Genomic DNA, 23,645 nt, shown 5'->3' on the forward strand with positions numbered 1-23,645 from the left:
GTAGCTGCTGACTTATCATTAATTCATTTCTGTCCCTAAAAGAACCTGACAAGGCAGGTACTCCACGCTGAGTAGCCCTCATCTGAGATGTGCAGGACCAGAGTTGCAGGTGTTTTTTTCTTAAACTTTGGAATGTCTGCATCAGCATATTCTTACTGAGATGTCTTAGATGGGACCACTTCTGTGATGCAGATTCATTTATTTAATAGACAACATTTATAAGGAACTTGAAGGTGATTTATACGATATTTTTAATATAGCCATGTTTTGGTATTTATTTATTTATTTACTTATTTTGGTTTTGTGAAATAGGTTTTGCTATGTCTCTCTGGCTGACCTTGAATTCACTCTGCAAAATTTGGTTTAGGAATTGATGACTTCACATTGCTTCAGGAGGGTGTGAAACAGTTCATAACTCTTTGGAGAGCAGGGCTGACGTAAGAGTAGGGAAAGCAACTGGCTCACCTGAGAGCACCTTTGTGTGTGTGTGCGTGTGTGTGTGTGTGTGCGTGTGTGTGTGTGCAGTGCGTGTGTGTGTGTGCGTGTGTGCGTGTGTGCAGTGTGTGTGCGTGTGTGTGCGTGCGTGTGCGTGTGTGCGCGCGTGTGTGTGCGTGTGTGTGCAGTGTGTGTGCGTGTGTGTGCAGTGTGTGTGCGTGCGTGCGTGTGTGTGTGCGTGTGCAGTGTGCATGTGCAGTGTGTGTATGTGTGTGTGTGCGTGTGTGTGTGTGTGCGCGTGTGTGCGTGTGTGTGTGCAGTGTGTGTGCATGTGTGTGTGTGCGTGTGCAGTGTGCATGTGCAGTGTGTGTGTGCAGTGCGTGCGTGTGTGTGTGTGTGTGTGTGCACAGGTATAAGCCAGAGATCAACCTTGGGTATCATTCTACCTTGGTTGTGTTTATTTAATTTCAAAAATACTTATTTTATTCATGTATTTTTTCCTGCATGTATGCAAATGTGCCATGCCTATACAGTATTTGAGGGTGTCAGATTTCCTGTAACTGGAGTTACAGACTGTTGTAAGACTCCACATGGGTGCTGGGAACTGAACCCTGGTCCTCTGCAAGAGCAGTCAGTGCTCTTCACCCCTGAGCATCCTTCCAGCTACACACACACACAAACACACACACACAGACACACACACAGCCCTTCCTTATTCTTTCTTACGATGCTATGATGCCCTCTTAGCCAAAACTTACTTAAACATTTTCTTTGAGAATTCATATGAGCATATGGTTTTGAAACTTATTTTTAAAATGCCAGTGTGACTTAGAAAGCTTCATGTTCGCTTTCTCAAAGGGTCTTGATCTATCTCTACTGGTAACATGAGTCTTCTGTAAGAGGCTATTTGACTGTTTTGTACACTGGTCAAACAGGCATGGCATCACACTTGGTGATTTGGCAGAGTTGGTTGTTCCGGGCACTTCTTGAGAGGTCCCTGGTACTCACCATAGTTGGGGAGAATGACCCTAAGGAATTGAAAAGTTTTTATCCCATTGGACAGGTATAGTGAGTCAGGAAGCAAAAGATACAGTTATCTGAAAGTGACCGGGAAAGTCTTGGGTGAATGAGATGCCCTGAAGTGTCTGTGTTACGTAATTAACAGTGTGTGTTCTTTCCCCCTTGGTTGTGTTGGTGTGTCTGTGTGTGTGTGTGTGTGTAACTCACAAAGAGCAGTAAGCTTTGCTTTGACCAATACAGCTGGCCAGTAGGTGGTAAAATGTCCAGAGATTCTGAGACACTGTGGATGTGGGTTTCTCTGGTAAGCGAGGATGAACTTACGTGGAAATCCTGAGTGTACACAGCACACTTTCTGCTCATCGTCAGTGACTGCTCCGGCCACTGCGTAGGAATCAGCAAAGCCCACAGGATGCTCAGACTCATTTCTTTGAGTTACTAAGATTTTAAAATTTTGGTGTTTGTGTGTGTAAGAGCACAACCTTCAGGAGCCTTCACGTTCCTGTGGGTCCCAGGGATGGAAGTGTCTTTACCCGTCACCCATTTTCACGTCCTTTTACTTTCTAACTTAGCTCTCCTGCATGAGGACAGGTTTATTGTATGCATTGGTAAAGTGAGCATGGAGTCAGGAAGAAAGTAACCTTGGGATTATTATTATTATTCACATCCTGATTTTGCTTAGTATGGCCTGGATACCTTCAATAAGTCACCCTCCTGGCCTCGAGTATTTTCATCTGTAAAATGAACCCGAGCCAGACAGTCTCGAGGCCTGTAATACACGGGAACCCTTAATTAGGAGGTAGTGTAGGGCTGCTGCGGCTGGCAGCTGCCCAGGGCAGCTAACCTGGTCTGAATGCAAGTGGTAAGGACTCAAGAGCACACGAAGAAGTTATGTCTCGAACCTGGGCTCGGGGCCCCAGTGGCATCCCTGAATTATAGTAGTTCACATGTCTGCAGGAGTGGGTAAAATGCCATATTGTTTTTCCCTCTCATATTGATTTTGTTATAATTTCAGACCTAAGGAAAAGTTGTGGAAGAATGCAGGGAATCCCCTCTGCCTTCACCAGATTGTTTTCATCTCTCTCCTCTCCCTCCTTGCTCAGCATCAGCAGTGATGCTTCCTGCCCCCCAAGTACTTCACTGCACACTCTGTAAAGACACTTTCTCATATAATCTCAGTGTCATCATCAAAATCAGGAGCTGAGTATTGGAGTTGTGTTATTATCCGGTATGTGGCTTTAATTTGCCGGTTGTCTTAAGATCATCCCGTATAGCATGGCAATCCTTGTCTCTACTCACCTATAGTCTGGAGCACCCCACCCCCTGCCTTTTAAACATTCATACCAGTATCTTTAAATATAAATAGCAGAGCAGGTGGTATTGTAGATTGTTCCTCATCTCATCTGTCTGGTGATTCAGTCTCTCCATTTGGCAGGAATGTCACAGGAACGACACTGTCAGCTCAGGCCACCAGGACACACTGGCCTGTCTCTCCGTCTCTGTTGCTGTGTTGCTCCATAGTAGTAACCATCTTTTCATGCTTTGTAAGGAACTCTCTTATGAGGGATATTTTGGAACTAAGGAAACGTTTGATAAGATTATCATCAAAGTGGTTGTGGTGTTTGAAAATACAGCTTCAAGAGCTTATGTCAGATATTTGATAAGTATATAAGATTCATTTTTTTCCCCTTTTTTTGGAGACAGTGTTTCACTGTGTAGGAAATGTACTGTGTAGATCAGGCTTGCCTTGAAACACAGAGACTGGGCTGTCTCTGCCTCCTGAGTGCTCTAGAATTTATTATTAGTTATTTAAAGTAGGTATGTGTTCTTTTTTTTTTTTCTAAAAAATGTGCCTTTGTGCTACAGAGATGGTTCAGCTGGTAAGAGCCTGTTTTATTGACATTTTCATTCTGATAAAGCTGTGCACAACAGGAAGGGGGACACACAGATGTTCCCATCCCTCTTGTGTTTTATTTCCTGTCCAAGTGTGAGCATTTGCACCTGAACACTTTCTGGCTGTGGTAAATTGATGCTGGACACACTCACCAGATTTTTGTAGGAGCCAGAGAGCGCCTGATTCAAGCACTCTCTTTATTTTAGTTGAAAATGAGTACTTATACGTTTTGTTAACCATAACATCATTGTAGAGGAATCTTAAAAGAGCACCCGTTAACCTATCTGTCCTTGTTGTGTTTTTTGATTGGTTGTGTTTGTTTTGTTCAGTGTGCTTTCTTAGTGCTAGTAAGGATTAAACCGAGGGTCCTGTGCATGTCAAGCAAGTGTTCTACCACTGAGTGCATCCCCGCTCATTTTAAATTATGGGTTTTTTTTTTGTTTTGTTTTGTTTTGTTTTTTCTTTTTAGATAGTCTCAATGTATAGCCGAGGCTAGACTGGTCCTCACTGTGTAGCACATCCTGGCCTTAAACTTGTGGTCCTTGTGCTTCTGCGACCTGAGTGTTGAGATTTCTGCCATGTCTGGCTCCATCAATCCCTTTGAAATGTATCTGGAAGTATGCTGGGTACTGGGACATAAAGACTGCCGAGAAGTTGTCCAGGGAGCTCTGAAGATGGCTCAGCCACTAAGAGCTCTGTCTGCTTTTTCAGAGGACCTGAGTTTGGTTCCCAACACCTACATTGGGTGACTCACAACTTCCTGTAACTCGAGCCCCAAGAAATCCAACATTGTCTTCTGGCCTTCATGGGTACCTGCATACATGTGGTATCCATATACCATACATACAGATACATACACAGATAAAAATAAGTCTTTAGTTGGGTATGGTGTCACATACTTTTTTTTTTTTTTTTTTGGTTTTTCGAGACAGGGTTTCTCTGTGGCTTTGGAGCCTGTCCTGGAACTAGCTCTGTAGACCAGGTTGGTCTCGAACTCACTGAGATCCGCCTGCCTCTGCCTCCCGAGTGCTGGGATTAAAGGCGTGCCCCACCACTTTAATTCTAGCGTGCTGGAAGCAGAGGCAAGCAGATCTCTGTGAGTTCAAGGCCAGCGTAGTCTACAAAAAGTGTTTGTTTTTCTCTGGAATGTGGAAGTGTCAGTAGATTGCAACCATAGGATACCGAGTGAGTGGCAAGGTAGAACTGCTCAAATCAGAGACATCTTTCCCAGTCTTGTCCGATGGAGTCGTGAAAGGCCAGGCTTTTTCAGACTGGCCTGGTTCTGGGCTGAGCAGAAAATAAGCATCGTGTGTGCAGAGGACTGAGTACTTCTGTGGGTGGGCAGGGGAGTGGGGTGGGGGAGACCACCACCAGCAGGCATGGCGCCTCTCATGTGGGAGGATGGGAGGGAGGCCTGGTTTTGAAAAGCCTGAGGGGTTGTGTTGGAGACTGTGGGTTTGGTGAAGCCAAGACGGCACTTTAAAATCAGAAACTAGCACAGGCAAAATTGCATTCAAATCGAATTTCACTGAGAACCTGCCCAAGGATAGCAGTAATAGACGCAGCTCCCTGCTGCCTGGAGCTCTGAAAACGATGAAGTGCTTCTCCCACCATTTAGCTCGCTTTCCTTTGTGTTCAGGATGCTCTTCGTTCCACTCTCGTCTGCTGTGGCAACACACAGGTGGAAACTTTAAGTTCTCAAAACTTAGCAGAGTAGTAGTGGTTCAATCCCTCTATGGAATCTGTAGATATTCTGGCCACTGTGCTGAAGAATAAATGCTGCTTCGTGTTTCATTTCTTCCTAATGTACATTTCTAACCATTAAGATCATGACAGCTTGCACACTTTTAGAGATGTGTGTGTGTGTGTGTGTGTAATGTGGGGACTTTGTTAACCAGATTTTGTTACCATTTTTTTGTTATGTGCACATTTTAAAAGTATTTTTAAGAAGGCAGTAGAACATTGCCTTAGTCTTTTGAAAAGTTCAGGTTCATAACATTTATTTTACCAGTTAACTTTACTGTGTCTGAACTTAGTCAAATGCCAGCGAAGCTGGGCTCGTCTGCCGCAGGCCTGGTCCTGACTGCCTCTTCTGTATGCCAGAGAGGGGTCTTAGGCTCTCGAGGGCATTTCAAGGTTTGGACGCCTGGGCATTCATCACGATGTCAGAGTGTCTGAGGGTAGAGGGTGAGACCCATGTATGCGTATTTTGTTTGTACTCTTTTCCTAGTTTGAGACTGGGTGGTACGTCGCCCATGCTTAGCCTTGAGCTGCCTGAGTAGACGAGGGTGGCCTTAAATGCTCCACGTCATCTCTGTCTCCCACGAGCTGGGATCATAGCATTGCCATCACACCTGGCATGCCTTGCTTTTAAAAGCAAAATGTACATGTCTGTTTGTGTGTCTATACCACATGTGTGTAGATGTCTGAGGAGGCATTAGATCCTCCGGAGCTGGAGTTACAAGGCGGTCAGCTGCCTGACTTAGGTACTTGGGACCAGATTCAGGTCCTCTGAAAGAATAGCAAACACTCTTAACCATGAGCTGGCTTTCTAGCCCCAAGTGCTTTTAAGTGAACTTTAGTTTTTTTTTTTTTTTAAGTTATTTGGGGTGCACAGCAAAATTAAGAGGAAGATGCAGCTGCTTCAGCCCCCCCCCCCCCCCCCGGTGTAATCTCCCGTGTCAGGTCCTCCACTAGAGTGATGCGTGTAAGAAGGCTGTGGAATGTGTGCTGGACAACATTGTCACCCAAAGACTCACACAGTGGGTCTCAACCTTCTAATGCTGCGACCCTTTGATCCAGTTCCTCCTGCTGTGCTGACTCTCAACCATAAAATTATTTTCATCCCTACTTCAAAACTGTACTTTTGCTACTGTTAGGAATCACAGTGTAACCATTTGTGCTTTCTGATGGTCTCAGGTGACTCCTGTGGAAGGGTCCTTCCACCCTGTGGGGGTCACGACCCACAGGTTGAGAGCCACTGAACAGGTGTTTGCAGTAATGTTCACTTCGTTATGAGCATGTATACAGTAGTTCCAGAGTTTTTCAGTAGTCTAGGGGAACATCACTAACTTTTATTCATTCACTCATTCATTCGCGTTTTGGGGGACGCTCTTCTTGCCGTTGACCATGAGTGAGGTCTCTTCTCTAGTCATGGCAGTGATGTTTTCTGGTGTGGGCTAGATTTGTTTCCCACGTCTACTGACATCCTGTAAATCTTCTAAGATTGAGAGTTCACACAGATTTAAAGACACAGTGATCTTTTGTCTAAAGGGAAATTTTAGAACACATTTCTGCACTTGGGAAGGATGAAGCATTGAGTGGTGAACTCTCCATTGGTTATGCTTTCAACACGAGATGTTACGTTATAACCTGAAGTAAAATTATCTGATTTACACAAAGTACCTTATTTTCATCTGATTGCCAAGAACTGAGGACATGTTTGGATCCTACATGCGTGTGTTCCAGGGCAGGCCAAGGGCAGTGGTGCCATTTGTGTTGCCTGTTGGGTTGCATTGAGCCTTCGGTCTCTAGAGAAACTCACTGTAGAACACCCCCATATTACTCCTTGGGAATCCAGGGGCGGGGACTGGGGCCTTGCCCATGCTCTGTAGATGTTTGTCTATCTCAACAAGGCCTGTCAGTTCCAGGATGGGCTTGTAAGAATGAATGGTTGCTTGGGGGGGGGGGGGGGAGTCACAGGAGACGGAGACGAACAGTAAACACAGAGAGGCAAAGAAGCAAGTCCAGGCTTTATAGTCAAGTGATTCGCACAGTGACTGGCCTGATTCAGGACCTTTTGAATGTTTCTCGCTTCAGCAACAGAACAATCTTTGTTAGTCCCAAAAAAAGTTCAGGATAGAGATGTGGCCAGCTGGACATGGATGGGAGTGGCAGGAACAGACCCTGAGAGATTGGGGGAGAGTCCTGCCTGTCACTACAAGTACATGGAAGTTTCTCTTAAACCGAGATCTACAGTTGAATTCCCTTTGCAGGAGACCTGTAGATGCCGCCTCCAAGGTGGTGGCAGCCAATAGACTTTACGCTGATAATCTCCGTAGACGCTTTCTGTGATGGTGTCTTAAATCTTGAATTCATTTCTTGTGAAGCAGTTAGGACTTTCATGATTGAGCTTGGTGTAATGTTTTTTTTTTTCTTTCTTTCTTTCTTTCTTTCTTTCTTTCTTTCTTTCTTTCTTTCATTTCGCTTTCCCCCAGTGTTCAAACAGAACCTGGACACACTGAGCAGGGACCAGGAATTTGTCAGGTAACAGCAGAGCCCCAGTCCCCAGCTCTCTGATGGCTGTCGACAGCTGTCCTTTCTGCTGAGAGTGGCAGGAGAAGGCCAAAGAAAGGACAGGATGTCAAGGGAGCGCCAGGGTGGCGGAAGGAAGCCAGGCCTGAAGCAGAGTCTCATAGTGCAGAGGAGCGTGTTCCCCACCAATGAAGAGTTCTCTTGATGAGTATTTCGGGCTCACTGAATGGAGAATATTTTTGTAGCCACCCCTCACTTTCTTTGTGTCATTCAGCTAAGAGAGCTCCAAAATAGCATCCCTGACTGAGGGAAGAAAGGAACCCACTTGAGCTGCAGAGTGGCCCCTAGCCACCAACAGCAACCAGGCAGCTCTGCATCTGCGCTCCTACTTAAGCACTCTGCACCTTCACTGACACGCATGACCAGGGTGGCCCTGTTTCTATCCGGCTGGATTGTGCAGGCACAGTAGGCACTGCTGAATAGTGGTGGCGCACACCTTTAATCCCAGCACTCGGGAGGCAGAGGCAGGGGCATCTCTGAGTTCATCCTGGTCCACAGAGCTAATTCCAGGACAGGCAGGGCTGCACAAAAATAAGCCCTCTCTTGAACAAACAAGCAAACAAACAAACAAGAAGACATCTTCCCGGTCCTTACTAATGTCTTTCCCTGAGTTTTTAACCTGAAAAATAAAATGTGTGCGAGGGACCGACAGAAAGCGTGGCTGATGGCGTAGATTTTGAATACCAGGCAGTACTCTGGTGCCACCGTGTGCCGTACTCCTGTGCCCCCTCCATGGCCCAGCAGTATCCACTACCCTGAATGATCTTGTTTAGTGTTGTGTTTTGTTCCTTTCTGTTAAAGGGTCACATGAGTGCTCGTTGTAGAAGACGATATTAGCCCATCCCCATGTACTGACAGAATCAACAAATGGTAGGCCAGAGAACAGTTTCTAAATAAATGGATTGGTTGTGCTCTTACACACAAGAGAACATACTGACGACTTCAAAGTGCTTTGAAAGAAAGAAAAAGAAAGAAAATCAAAATCAAAGCAAACGCCTTCTTTCAATGTCAAGGGAAACTGTAACCGCCTCTTTTGAAATGATTAAGGTTTGAACAAAGCCGCGTGCTGTAGATAGCCGAGGATTGCTTCAACCCAGGACTGTTTCAGGATCGCTGTCTGCCTGGCCTGAGGGAGAGTCTGTTTATTCACAACTGTGCTGTCTGTCCAGTTTGTTTTCAGCGAGTTTGTGAGTTTGAATTTATTTGGAATGATAAGGTCACCAGGGCATGTGTAGGTGGAAGCCTCCCTGACTTCATATGACTTTAGTAATTCAGACGATTAAAACAGGCCATGTCAGGAAAGGACCTCTTGGACAAACCGAGTTTGGATCTGCTTTCTTCAGGCCAGGTGGTGTGGCCCACGCCTGTAGACTTAGCTAGATGGATTGCCAGGTCAGAGTTGGCCTGACCGACTGCGAGACCAGACAGCGGAAGCAGATGCATTGTTTCTTGGTTGCTTCATACTCCCATGTCTTTTCCTTGTGTTCTTTTCTAAGTGTTCTGGCTTCCCATCGAAAGCGCAAGCACAGCAAGTGTGGCATCTTAGAGCCTTGACCTTGCTCGGATGTTTCTGTCTGCCAGGTGTGTTCTAGGTCCTTCTCCTGAATCAATCCCTGTGACCGCTCCTAGATCCATCAGCGAGCGTCCCTTCACCGCTGAAAGAGAAGTTTGGGCAAGGCCGTGCTCTGTTTTAGAAACGCTATTCTCTAGGGCACCATAGCTGAAGGGTTCTTTTGGGGTTGTTTGTTTGTTTTCTTGACCTTTAAGCTCTAGCATAACTCAGCAAGGTTTTCTGCTGCTTGTTGAACCATTGGGGAAAACAGAAACTTCCATGCTATGTGTGAGTTTATGGGAGTGTTGTGAGCCTCAGAAGGCAAGTATGGCAATGTTTGATAATCACTTCTTCTTTTTATTCATCCATTTCATTTTTATTTTATTTCTAGGCAGTAGTTTTCCCTGGCGTCAACAGAAAAAACTCTTATTTATTTACTTACTTATTTTTCAAAAAGTGAGTTTTGGGGCCCAATGTTTAATACATTATGTCCCGGTTCTTTGTTTTGATTTTTTTTCCCCCTCCAATTGCTGTAATAAATGCTATGACCAGAACAGTCCACTCTGAAGGGAAGTCTGTGCGGGGACTCAAGGCAGGAACTGGAGCAGAAACCATGGAGGAACTCTGATTACTGGCTTGGTCTCCAGGTTCTCATTCAGCTCCTTCTTTTACCTCCTGGGACCATCTGCCTACCATGGGCTGAGCCCTCCCACCCCCACATTAATCGTTACTCAAGAAGATGTCCCACAGACCTGCCTCTAGGCTGACTTGGTGAAGGCGTTTCCTCAACTGAGGTTTGTTCCGAGATGACTCCAGTTTATGTATCGTTTACGGAAAACTAACACACACTGCAACAGTCATTTTCCTTCCCTTATTTTTTCACTCTTATGTTTTTAATTTTAGTTTTATTTACGTGTGTGTGTGTGTGTATGCACACAGAATGGAAGTTGGAGTAGAATAGTGTGCGTGCCATAGCATGCAGTGGGGGTCAGAGGACAATGTCCAGAGTCCGTTCTCTCCTACCATAGGCTCTAGGTCTCAAACTCGGGTTATCAGGCACGTACAGTAAGCACTTTTATACTCTAAACTATCTAGCCAGCAAATTTTATTTTCTTATTATCTTGAGAAGTATCAGATTTCCACATGGATTTTTTTTTTTTAGATATCATTATTTTCGGTTGACCTTTCCCACCACCCTCTCCTCTCCTGTCTCTCTCCTCCCCCCTTCAATTTTGTTTTTATAGTACATCTGTTCTGTTGTCCTTCCCCTCCTAGAATCTCTTCCTCTCACAGAATCCCTTCTCTCATAGGCCCTTTTGGGCCTTTTGGGTTCTTCACCTAAATGCATACACATAAAATTAGAAGCGAGGATCTGCATGTAAGAGAGAATGTGAGCTGTTTGTTTTTCTGAGCTTGGGTTACCTTTACTTTGTGCATTTCCTAGTTCTACCCATTTTCTTACGTGTCGTAAGTTCAGGTTCTTTACAACTGAATAAAATCCCGTTGTGTGTATGTTCCACGTCTCATTACCGTTCACCAGTGATATATCTCTAAGATAACAGCCACTTTTTTTGTTTTTTGCTATGACACCATGCATATGAATTTTAGATCTGAAAAGAATCCATTTGCTATTTTTCCGCAGTGGGATTCCAGCCTTTGGTGGCTGGGGTGTAACTCAGCACAGACCTTCCGGTGTCTGAGTGTCCTTCTCATTTGCGTGTGTAGACGTTGTAATTAGACCCTGAGAACTCCCTTTTATGACTCTGAAGCTGAGCTGTCTGAATCCATAATAATTTAACTATGTTTTCCTACTGTAATAATTAAAAGGGTGAGGGGCAGGTAGGACAAAGCAAGCCATTCCTAATTGTTTCAGACACTAGTGAAAGCTCCCTTTGCTTGGGCTGCACAGAACGTAGCCTTGGAGGGAAACCTACCTTCTTGTTCTCTCTCTGCTCATATAGGAGGGCATTTTTAACAACTCCAGCCCTGGTCGTTTCGGAAGGTCAGAAAGGATTGCAGTGTGCTTGTTTAAAAGCACACTGGATTGTAGATTCTGCCATGGGGGAGAAACCATGCGCAGGTTTAAGCAAGAGAAACTGTTGCAGTGTGCTGGGTAGCAGCTGGCTGGATTCTAGCTGCTGTTATTGCATAGAAACCACCTGCAGGTTGAGTCTGAGTTGGAAGAGGCGAGTCTGGTCTCAAAATGGAGGACCATGACCCAGAGGAGCCAGAGCAGTTGTGGAAGCCATTTATTGGTGGCCTGAGCTCTGAGACTACAGGTGATAGCTTAAAGGAACATTCTGGGACATAAGGAGCTTTTGCAGACTGTGTGATGTGAGACCCTTAACAAAACCTTCCAGGGCTTTGGTTTTGTGACCTGCCCTTGTGTTGAAGAGGTTGCTGCAGTAATGTGTGCTGAACCACACAAGGTTGATTGGCATGTGGTCGGACCAAAGAGCTGTTTTTAGGAAGGGTCTGTAAAGCCTGGAGCCCATTTAACAGTGAAGAAAATCTTGTTGGTATTGAAGAAGATACAGAAGAATATAATCTGAGCGGTTCCTTTGAAAAGTATGGCAGCTTGAAGCCATCCGCATTCTGGAAGGCAGGCAGATTGGGAAGAAAGAGGGGATTTGCTTTTGTAACTTTTGATGATCATGGCACAGTTGATGAAGTTGTTGTTCAGAAAGCCAACTGCCAGTGGGCATGATTGTGAAGTGAAAAGAGCCATTTCTAAACAAGAGATACAGTCTGCTGCATCGCTGGGAGGTCTATCAATGGGCATTATTGTGACGTGAGAAAGGCCACTGCGCCATTAGACACAAGAGATGCAGTCTGCTGGATCACAGAGAGGTCGGGGAGGTGGATCTGGCAACTTGATGGCTTGTATAGGAAACTTCGGAGGTGATTTTGGTCACGGTGGAAACTTTGGTGGAAGAGGAGGCTATGGTGGCAGAGGTGGTGGCAGCAGACAGGTAGTTATGGAGGTGGTGATGGTGGATGTAATGGGTTTGGAGGTTACGGTGGCAGCTGTGGTAGTGGTCATGGATACAGTGGTGGTGGTGGACCAGGAACTGAAAACCAAGGTGGTAGATAATGTGGTGGAGGGAACTATGGCGGTGGTGGGAACTGTAGTGATTTTGGAGACTGTAGTGGACAACGGCAATCAAGTTATGGGTCCGTGGATGAGGGCAGTGTTGGAGGATGGTGGTGTCTGTATGGAGGATGCTCAGATGGTCTGTATGGTGGGTGGTGTCTGTATGGAGGATGCTCAGATGGTGTGGGTGGAGGATGCTCAGATGGTCTGTATGGTGGTGTCTGTATGGAGGATGCTCAGATGGTCTGTATGGAGGATGCTCAGATGGTCTGTATGGTGGTGTCTGTATGGAGGATGCTCAGATGGTCTGTATGGAGGATGCTCAGATGGTCTGTATGGTGGGTGGTGTCTGTATGGAGGATGCTCAGATGGTCTGTATGGTGGTGTCTGTCTCTGCTGGGAATAGTGGTGGATCTGATAGTAAAAGTTTAACAAAATGGCTACAGAAGAAAGCGAGACATTGTCAGGAAAGCTGCAGGTTACTTTAGGACAGTTCCCCCAAATACATTAGAGGAACTGTAAAGATAAAATCAGCCGCAGAAGGAACAATGGTCCACAGTCATAAACGTCACTGCAGCTTAAACAGGAGACCCTTCTTGTTCAGGACCGCCATAGCATGGTTTGCAAAACACGCAGCTGTTTATCAATGCAGTGTGGTGTCAATTAGATGTATATTCTGGAGGTCTGTAATCTATTGAAGCTTTTGCTTTTCATTACACTAGTAGAAGTTGTACCAGGCATAAAAGAAAATTAAGGAATTTTTAACTTATAAAAGGGAAGGAAGAAAACATGCAGGTTTAAGCAGGAGAAGCTGCTGCAGTGTGCTTGGTAAAAGCTGGGTGGGCTTGAGCTGCTACTCTTGTAGAAACCGTGGGCAGGTTTAGGCCAAGGTTTCTTCCCCAGCTGCCTTCTCCTGAGAAAGCTGTGCTGAGTGTTTGACACAATACTTTCCATTTATCTCTCTTTATCTCTGCTCCTCCTGACTCTCAGAGACACTCCCAGGCTTGTCCTTCACAGTGCTCTCCACACTTAGCTACATTCCTCACTTGCTTCAGAAGAGTGGACGCTGCCCGCCTGTTTGAGTGAGATGATGGAGAAATAATGCTTCAAGCAGTGTGAGGCCTGGCTTGATTCTGGGCCCTGGGGGGAGTCCTGGGGCTTGAGTAGAGGAGTGATGGAATCCTACCTGGGTTCCTGCCCTCTCTGTGGAACACGTGCAGCTAAGTGAGTAGGGATGAAAGTAAAGACACCAGTTCGAAGGCCATTGAACTCCTCTAAGTGAAGGTGGCTTAGACCACTTGGAGAGGTGCACGTGGTTTTCAGACAGCTCTGGAGCATGAGAGGGAAAGGACTCGAGAGGACTCTGGAAGCCTGGAAGGCCAACGGATAGGAGTTAGGAGTTTGATTTGGATATATCAAATTTGGGACAGATGTCAGTTGTGTGTCCAGAGTCATCACTTTTAGGAGATGCTTAACAGCCCTGATGTGGGATGAGGTCGCAGAAAAGGAACATTAAATGCACATGGGTCCGAGGGGTTATCCTGGGGCTCCTTAACTCGTGAAGGTGGGGGGCAGGGGAGAGACACAGGCAGCACATAAGAGAGTCCAGGGAGAAGAATCTCCCAGAGCCAGACTAGGAAATTTAAAGGAGCGAGGTTGAACTCTGTCGGGTAAGATTCAGAAACTAACCATTGGCTAAGCCGCCGGGAGGTCATTGCATTCCTTAGCAAGGACATTTTTGGTTGGAGGAGTGGGGATGTTAGTCTGAACTGGGTTTCTTCGTGAGAAAAAGAAGGTAGAAATTAGAAGCTGGAACTGTCTGGAGCTAGAGTTCGTGTCTGGCTCTAAGAGTTACGTGTTCACATTAACTGGTGAGAGGCTGTCTCGGCACGAAAGGCCCCTTGCTTTAGTCACCAACTGTAAGGAATTAAATCAGACCCGTCTCACACAGATTGCTGAAAACCTGTTAGATAGCTGACTAGGGTTTTTTTTTCCTCAAAATTCTTGACTCTAAACTCTGCTGCTGCCCGGTTTTTTGTTTGTTTGTTTGTTTTAATAGACTCTCACTGCACAGGCCTGGCTGGCTTCTCCTCACCATTGTCCTGCCTCAGGCTGCAGTGCTGGGGCCTTAGGCCTGTGTGACTTTACCTAGTTACCCCCAGTTCCTCATGCAACATTCTGTAGGAAAGACCCCTTTGCAACTGGGCCCCGAGGCAAACTTCACAGAAATCCTTGGAAAACTTTGTCTATGGATTTTAGAGACAGGAGTTGCAGGTTCTCACCATCTGAAGCAAACGTCTGGAAACCACAGCCAGTCACAAGTGTCAGGCAAGATAGTCCTCCTGCCATGAGCTGGTTAACTGGTCTCTTGTGCTTTGTCTTTGGTTGGTTCTGAACCCAACTCCCCCAGGGCTGCTTTTCTGCCTGCCCACAATTGCAAGGCATGCCTTTTGTTTGCTTCTAGTCTCAAAGAAAGGCTTATTTTGAGGTTTGGACCACAAATAATAATCCATTGTTCCCTGTAATAATAATCCACCCTCTTTGAGTAGAAAAAAAATTTGCCTGATGCAGTGTGGCTATCAGTTTATTTAAAAGAATAGCCAAAGTGCCCATTATATTCTGAGAATAAACATTTGCAAGATGGTTGGGAGGAATGAGGGGGTGCTCTTATTCTCTTTGGCTAGAGCCTCATTAAGCCTTGGGGAGAAAATGGCTTTCAGTCCGGTGACAATGTTCGCCTGTTACATTCTAAGTAATTGAACACAGCAGGTATTTATTTCTTCTAAGAGTACCTTATTTTGCGGACTGGTATTTTTAAGTTAACAGTTTCAGGGCAGATGCATTTTGCCTGTGAAAGTGCCTCTGTTTTGAGTGAAGACTGTCTTAGCAAGGCTGTGCCTCTGTCTTAGCAAGGCTGTGCCTCTGTCTTAGCAAGGCTGTGCCTCTGTCTTAGCAAGGCTGTGCCTCTGTCTGGCCCCACAGTGGCCTCTGATCACAGATCTTACAAGGGGGTGCATTTTAAAATTGCAAATGGCAGACACATTTTAATTAGCATTCCCTGGACTTAGGCTAACTGATCAGACCTGGAGGGTGACATGCCAACCCAAACCAGTGTGGTCTGGTCCGTTCCTTCTAGAGTACCAGTGTCTCAGGGAATTTTTAGGGGAAGTAAGATTTCACTCATAAAACCAAATACATATTTTTCTGCCTTGAGTCTTTTATGGGAAAAGTATCAGTTAAGTACTAACAAGTATGTCTTAGACTAGTTTAATGCTTTAAATATGAGTGGGGTAAAACTTAATGTGATAATAATTGCTGTATATCAGAATCAGATGAATATAAAAAGTAAGAATAAGGCCTTCATGTTATTAAAAATACCTCCCCCCCAAAAAAAAACCTCAAGAAGGCTTTTTTAAAAGTTTGTTGCTTGTCAGTTTTGGTTTTTCAAGACAGGGTTACTCTGTAACTTGCACCATTACAGGTTGACCCAGGCTGACCTCGAACTCACAGAAATCTGCTTGCCTCTGCCTCCCAAGTGCTAGGATTAAGAACATGCACTACCACACCTGGCTACCTAAGGAGGCTTTCCATGGGTGAGCGGTCCACTGTGGAACAGCCGGTGTTTCCCGTTGCATTAGTTACGTTTCCGTTGCTGTGCTGAGATATCCCGATGAAAGCAGCTTATAGGAGACAGGGCTTGCCGTGGCTCACAGTTCTAGGGTCCAGCCTTCCTTGAGGAGAGTTATGGCAGCAGCTGGAGGCGGTCAGTCACATTGTGTCCGCATCCCCAAATCAGAGAAGTAGCAAATGCTAGTGTTTAGTTTGTTTTCCTTTTATTCAGTGCAGGGTCTCAGCCCATGCAGCGGTATCATCCACAGTTACTTCAGGGTTCTACCTCACCTGAGGCCTGTCTCCCCGGTCCTGTCGAGCTGACAGTAATATCCATCACATTCACGACAACCTGGGACTTAGAAAGACATCAAGGAAGCCCGGGAGGATATTGCTAAGGGAGAGAAGTCATTCTGAAAAGGCTCCCTCTGTGACTCCAACTATACAGTATTCTGACGAAGACAGAAATTTGGAGACAGCAAAAGGCCAGTGGTCGCCAGGAGCTGGAGGCCATGCTTCAGCAGTGGAACTTGGGACAGTGAAATATTACACATGACACCTTCATGAGGGATGTACAGTGTTAGACTCGCTGTTAAAATCCATAGGACTTAGAGAGTCTAAGCCAGAGTGAGCCTGATGGAAACTAGGGACCGCAGTTAACATAATGTAGCAATGTCTGTTTATAATTGAGACAGATGTACCACACTAATGCCAGATGTTAGCAATAGAGGGAACTGGAGGAGGGGATGGGATTTGGGAACTCTACACTTTGCTTTCGGGATTCTGTAAACATGAAGCTGCTTTTACTGTTAGTTTTTGTCTGTTAATTATTTTTCAAGATTTGTTTATTTTATTTTATTTTATTTTATATGTATGAGTGTTTTTTCTGCATGTATGTATGTGCATCACGTCCAGGAGATTAGAGCCCCTGGAAATTGATGGTTGTGAGCTACCGAGTGGGTGATGAGAATCGGGCCCAGGTCCTCTTCAAGAGCAACAAGTCCTTTGAACTGATGAGCCATCTTTCCAGCCCCAAAAGGAACTCCTCCCACCTCCCCCACCCTACCCCTACACCGCGGCAGGGTCTTACTATGTCTCCCTGGCTGACCTGGAACTCACTGTGTAAACTAGGCTCAAACTCACAGAGATCTGACTCCTTTGCCTCTGGAGTGCTGGGATTAAAGGCATTTGCCACCACACCTGGTTCATCAGTTAATTAAAAGGAAAAAAAAAATGACTACAAACTAGTGAAACATATTTAATTAATAAAAACTCAAAAATGAACCAAGGCTGTTGGTCATTACCTGCAATCCCATTACTAAAGAGGCCGGAGTAGGAGGATTCTGAGTTCAAGGTCAGCCTGGGCTGCATTGTGAGGCTCTGTCCCCATGTAAACAAAATGCCTCCCAAACAGTTGTTAAAAAAACAGAAATAATAAAAAAACCAAAAACCAGACAGTGAACAGCTTCTCTGATACAGTAACCTCTCTTTCTTTGGTAAATATGTTCAGTGGTATCTCTGCCAAATCCTGCTCTTAAACTTTGTTCCTTCCTCTTCAGTGACAGCCAGGATATCGGCCCTGGAGGTGCATACTCCCAAAGAAATCTTCGTGGTGAATGGGACCCAAGGCAAGCTGACGTGCACATTCGATTCTCCCAACACAACTGGGTGGCTGACCACGGTCTCCTGGAGCTTCCAGCCAGACGGCACAGACAGTGCAGTGTCGGTGAGCACCCCTCCCTCCCCTTCTTCCTCTTCCCCCATGACTGCTGCACTGCTGTCCTGTGATCAGTGGTCCATTTCTACCATCCAGTTCTGAAACGAGATACCGCAGGGCTTTCTTCTCTTGCTTCAGCATACTCCAGGAAAAAGTTTGCTTTGCTTAGCATCTCTTAAATGAGCTTATTTCCTCGTCTTTTTATTTATTTCTCTTGCCACCACTACCCTAGCCTGTCCCTTCTGACCATCAGATCCCATTTGGAATTGCTCACTTCTACACGGCAGCCTCTGCTGGACCAAGTGACTCTAGTTATTTACCCCACACCTTTTCCGCTACACTTGTCCCGTTTTTAATTTCTATTTGTTTTACAGTATCTGTATCTGTCTGTCTATTCTATTTATATCCCACACACAGAGGTATATATAGTCCTTTCTGATGTAATGATGATTTTTTTTTTAATTCAACCTGTAGTGTGATTCTGCAGCATTTACTGGGACTTTACCATGCCATGTATGCCAGGTCTTCCATAAAAGTATCTTTGCTCTTGGAGCTGGAGAGATGGCTTAGTAGTTAAGAGCCCTTGCTCCTCTTCCCAAGGACCCAAGTGGTGGCTCACGACTGCAACTCCAGTTTCAGGGGATCTGAGTCCCTCTTCTGTCCTCTGAGGACACTGCCTACACATGGTACACAGACATGAATGCAGGCCAAACGCTTTTGTACATAAAATGGAACTAAAAGGACATGGGGAAAGCTTCTTTGCAGTGTGAAATGAGTCTGGCACGTGGTTGCCAGGGTGATGAGGGCCACACTAAGCACTAAGAGGCTGGATAGACAGTGTGCGGGTGTTGTTTTCTTTCCTATCCGTGTTGCCGTGATAAGATACTTTGATGGGAGCAACTTAAAGGAGGAGGGGTTTTAAATTGGCTCACAGTTCACAGGCACAGTCCATTATAAAAGAAAGAAGTCAAGACAGCTTCAAGCCGCTAGTCACATCCCAGTGACTGGAGGGAAGCAGAGACCCACGAGTGCATGCACAGCTCACGTCCTCCTTTCTCTACTGACCAGGTCCCCGCCCAGGGAATGATGCCAACGACAGTGGGAAGGTCTTCCCGTATCTGTTAACTAAGTCAAGCTCATCTCCGCAGGCATGCTCAGAAACCCGTCTTCCCCGTGTTTCTAGATTTCATCATCACAGAAAACCAGTGACTGGCTAGAAACTAGTTGTATAGTAGGTGCTTGCTAGACATGGACCAACTGTTCCGATTCATGTCTGTAAAATGGAGCTAATACAACCTCCCACAGAGGGGATTGAGAAGAAGGAAGTTCTCAGTATGGTGTCTAGCTCTCAAGGTGCTAACATATAGAACTATGTGCTGTTGTCGTGTTGGTCCATCGTGTGTCCTTTGAATACTGGCACCTGCTTTAGCATTGTTCCTGGCAGGGAAAACGAGTGCCATCTGTCACTCAGTATCTAATCCGGAGTCAGGCCTGGTGGCGCCCACCTTTAACCCCAGCACTTGGGAGGTGTCTACAGAGGAAATTCCAGAACAGCCAGAGTTCCACAGTGAGACCCTGTCTCAAAACAAACAACAAAAAGCACAAGCAGAATGGCCCCTCTCCTCTGGCTACTGAGTGCTATAGTTTGAATGTGTTCCCAAAAGTTATGTTGGAAGCTTGGCCTTAAGCCCGTTAGGAGGTCCTTAGGGTGAGACCAGTAGTGATGAGAATAGGGTCCCCACCATGGAGTAGGGTGACTCCAGGAGCGGAGAGACTCGCCCCTCTTCCATCTTCCCATGTGATATCCTCTGCCATGTTCTGACGCATGCTCTCTGGCTGCCAAGACAGTGCCAGCGCTATGGAGTTCCAACTCAACCTACTGCTGATAGGTTACTAAGTCTACGTGCTGGCTCACTGTATGCCTATGCCACTAATCCTCCTACTTCTGTGAGGGGGGTTGTGGGGAAGGAAGGAAGAATGGACCCTAACCCTCTCCATCACTCCTCAAGAAACCCAGCAACATCCTGTTGCATGTGGATAGATGGGAGTCCCTCACTGACTCCCCTGGTTTCAAAAACAAATCAAAAACAAAATCAAAACAGCTTTCTGTTTGACCCAGGTAGCTTTGTTAGAATGTGATATCAAAGCTATGTACTCCTGCCGGGCGGTGGGGACGCACGCCTTTACTTCTAGCCCTCAGGAGGCAGAGGCAGGCAGATTTTTGAGTTTGAGGCCAGCCTGGTCTACAGAGTGAGTTCCAAGACAGCAGGGCTACAGGGGAAAAAAAAATTTTGAAAAACCACAACAAACAAAAAACAAACAAAAAGCTGTGTACTCCCTGAGGAAAAACACTGTGTCTAGGTTGAAGCAAATTCTTGGGCGAGCCTGTGTCCTTCAGGATTTAGTAACAGGGAAGCTCTAAACATGAGAATGTGTTCATTTGTTTAGCTTCCTTACTGGGTCTAGGTGGGCATGATTTTAAGTAAGACAAAACGTGTAGGATGCCTGCCCTAAGGTTTCTACCTTACAGTAGCTGTGAGGGCAGCAGGAGGAATCCTAACAAAAGTCTAGGGAGTCGGTACAAAGATTCTGCTCCCATACAGAGAGCATCAGTGAGGAACATTGCCAGTATTCCCATAGATTAAAATTAACCACACGTTTATTTAAGAGCGTCTAAAAGAACTCCGTAAAATTGAGAATTTCTCTTTAGTTTTAGGATGTCGGGATTATTCAATCTATAGAAAATAAAGCAGCTATCAGGAAGATAACTTGAGGTTAAAAGCTTTCTCTTTCCTTTTCTTTCTTCTCTCTCTTTTTTAGACAGGTTCTCTATTATGTAGCCCTTGTTGTCCTGGAACTCACTTTGTAGTCCAGGCTGACCTCAAACTAACAGAGCTCTGCCTGCCTCTGCCTCCTGATTGAATGCTGGGGAAAAAAAGGCATATACCTCAGCTGGCAAAAACCTCCTTTTAGGGAGCAGTTCTGTTTATTCTCACAGTGTTCCTGCATTGTGGTTTGTGAAGGTTTAGATGACTCGAGGCTTACAGCTAACCTGCTGCATTTCTGACTTGCAGGTTGTTTTCTTCTAATTTTAGATTCTTATAGGAGAAGCGTACCCAGCATGCCCTGGCTTCCCTAGTGCCTGAAGTCGGGCTCTACCTGTCTAGCATTGAACTGACTTTTCTTCCCTTCTCTGTTCTTTTAGAGTAGTCTTATTCTTTGAAGTGCTCCCATGGGACTCTGTCAGGATTGTTCTGCCTTCATCTATTCCCACTTCCCTTGTGATAGTTTCTTAGGAATAACAACCTTTGCTGCTTCTCCTTGAGTCTGGTCTATGTGCAGCTCTCTTCCTTGTCCCCAGACTGGCACATAATACCCGTTCATTCTACTCCTTCGTGATGTTGGTCAACACTGCTGATTCGGAAGGCAAGTTAGGGAGTATTTGGAGATGATTCGGAAAGGGAAGACTTGATTATTTAAAACGCTTGCTAGGTTGACAGCTTTTTGCTTATTTCCTTATTGAGGGCAGGGGACAGAGGGAAAAAGGAAGACAGGCAGGCAAAATGTCAGCTAGCAGGAGAGGTGCTGAATCACAGAAATCACCTAGACTTTGAATCAAAGGTGGATTTGAGTTCCACCATCAAGACCTGTGACCTTCAACAGGTCAATACAGCTTTCTGAGCTTCCCAGTTCTCGCCTGTGTAGCTCAAGCGTGGGGAAGAGGAGATCAGATAAGGACTGAAGAGAATGCGGAAGCCTGGGGTGTATTTGTGAAACAGACTCTTAGAAGAAGGAAGAATTACTATGAGGTTTATGAATAATGGATTTCTAAGGTCGTTTTTATGCTGTGATAAAGTGGCAGTGACTAACTGGGTAATTTATAAGAAACACAGATTTACTTCTTACAGATTCGGAGTCTGGAAAGCTGAAGACCAATGACCCCGGCATTTGGCAAGGACTTCTTATTGTGCCATCCTGTGGTGGAAGCCGGAATGATGAGGGAGTGAAGTCCCTTTGCCAAACCCACGCGTGATTTGCTCTCCCGCAGTGGGAGTGCTTTTAGAAGGGTCCCCTAATGGCACAGCACGGCTGGTCCAGACGACGGGAATTCTGCTCCGGCAGTGGCTGGCTCATGGGCTCTTGTTTTCTCATTGCAGTTTTTCCACTACTTACAAGGACAAGTGTACATTGGGGATTATCCTCCGTTTAAAGACCGCGTCACCTGGGCTGGGGACCTCGACAAGAAAGATGCATCCATCAATATAGAAAATATTCAGTCTGTTCACAACGGCACCTACATCTGTGATGTCAAAAACCCTCCTGATATAGTTGTCCGGCCTGGGCACATTAGGCTCCACGTGGTGGAAATAGGTACTTCCCACAGTGTTTGGCATGATGGGATGTGATCTCTTTTGTCATGTGTAGCTGCAGAATAAGATCTGTGTTTCAAGATACATTTGGCAGGAAATGTTTTTGGAATTTATTTATTTATTATTTTTAAAGAATCTTTTTTAAATGATTTATTTATTTATTTTATATGCATTGGGTGTTTTGCATGCCTGCATGTCTGTATGAGGGTGTTGGATCCCTTGGAACCGGAACTACAGACAGTTTGTGTGGGTGCTGGGAATTGAACCCAGGTCCTCTGGAAGAACAGCTCGTGCTCTCAACCGCTGATCCATCTCTTCAGCCCCCAGAATTTATTTTTATGGTGTTGGATATCAAACTCCAGGCCTCATAAATGCTGGCCAAGTACTGTACTGCTGAGCCACATCCCCAAGCCCTGAAGGGATGGTTTTTGCCTTCCAGCTGTGCCTTCCGTCTCTGGACTCTGCGGCTTAGCCCAGCAGAGCTGACTGTTGGGGAGCTGGTGCCCAATCAACACAGCAGGTGCCTTCCCTTCCCACACCTCTCTCTGGAGCCCGTGGTCTGATTTTGGGCACGTTAGTTGTTTAGTGTTAAGAGCAAGAACGACCAAATCCACTGTGGCTGGATGAAGTGGGCTGTAGGAAAAGGAGATTAAGGCTGTTTGATATTGCCAAGGCTGATATTTTAGTGTCTCCTAGAGCAATACAGAAATTTCTTCCCTTGTTTGAGGATATGCTGCAGGGGATGCAGGTTCCAGTGTCTCTTCTTGAGACAGCCTTCTGCTGGCCATGGACTGGTGTAAATCCATAGCTCCAGATTTGCTTTGACTATAGAATGTGGGGAGGAGGGATTGTGGGTGTAGAGGTGCTTGGCTCTCTAGTCATTTTCACCCGATATGCCGTATGGGCATGCCATCTGTGGTCATCCTCAGATGCTGCTCTGTGTAGTTTGTCTAGTAGAGGAGGATAAGTAAGATGGTAACTGATAAAGAAGATTCCTGCTTATTAACAAAACTCCCTTTCTTCTCTCTGCACCCCCTCCCCCACCTCCCCCTATTCTCTCCTCTAGACAATTTACTGGTGTTCCTGGTGTGGGTGGTGGTGGGCACCGTCACTGCCGTGGTCCTTGGCCTCACCCTGCTCATCAGCCTGGTTCTGGTGGTCCTCTACCGGAGGAAGCACGCGAAGCGGAATTACACGGGGTAAGAGCTGCGATCTGTTAGCGACGGGTTGGCGAGAAGGAATCAGGCTATATAAAAACGTTCTTCTCTCTGGGAAAGGCACCATGAGGGACTCTCTGCTGTTTGCTCTTCCATCGGGCCCAAGCGGTCCCAGGTTTATGGTGTGGCTTGCTGCTAGCTGCGGAAGATGCTGGTCTCTCGTCTGTCTTTGCTTCTGAGGCCTGGGGAGGTGAACTGCTCTGCAGCAGTCAGGCGCTGAGTTTCCATACCTTCCACTCAGCAATTAGAATTCTTAAGCCACAGACACCACTTACCTAACCTTAAGGGTTTAATTTTCTCAGGCATGGCGGCACACGTCTGTAATTCTAGTACTTGGGAAATAGTTCAAGGCTGTACTTGGCTACACAGTGGGTTTGAGGCCAGCCTGGGCTACATGAGACCTTGTCTCAGAATAGCCCCGGGACC

The 23,645-nt window shown here is 45.9% G+C and overlaps 1 protein-coding gene across 2 annotated transcripts in view; it reads left to right on the forward strand.

Annotated features, from left to right (window-relative positions):
- The window catches only part of Mpzl1 (myelin protein zero like 1), a 43,022-nt gene that overhangs the window by 5,258 nt on the left and 14,119 nt on the right, over positions 1 to 23,645 (forward strand). For both annotated transcript variants that reach the window (XM_041662634.1, XM_041662635.1), the window contains exons 2-4: positions 17,475 to 17,641; positions 21,790 to 22,003; positions 23,069 to 23,201. In XM_041662634.1, coding sequence (XP_041518568.1) covers positions 17,475 to 17,641; positions 21,790 to 22,003; positions 23,069 to 23,201 — 514 coding nt within the window. The remainder of the gene's footprint in view (positions 1 to 17,474; positions 17,642 to 21,789; positions 22,004 to 23,068; positions 23,202 to 23,645) is intronic.

The sequence above is a fragment of the Microtus oregoni genome, unplaced genomic scaffold, assembly GCF_018167655.1.
Source record: "Microtus oregoni isolate MIOR12 unplaced genomic scaffold, Mior012 000013F_ref0000133, whole genome shotgun sequence".
NCBI lineage: Eukaryota > Metazoa > Chordata > Mammalia > Rodentia > Cricetidae > Microtus > Microtus oregoni.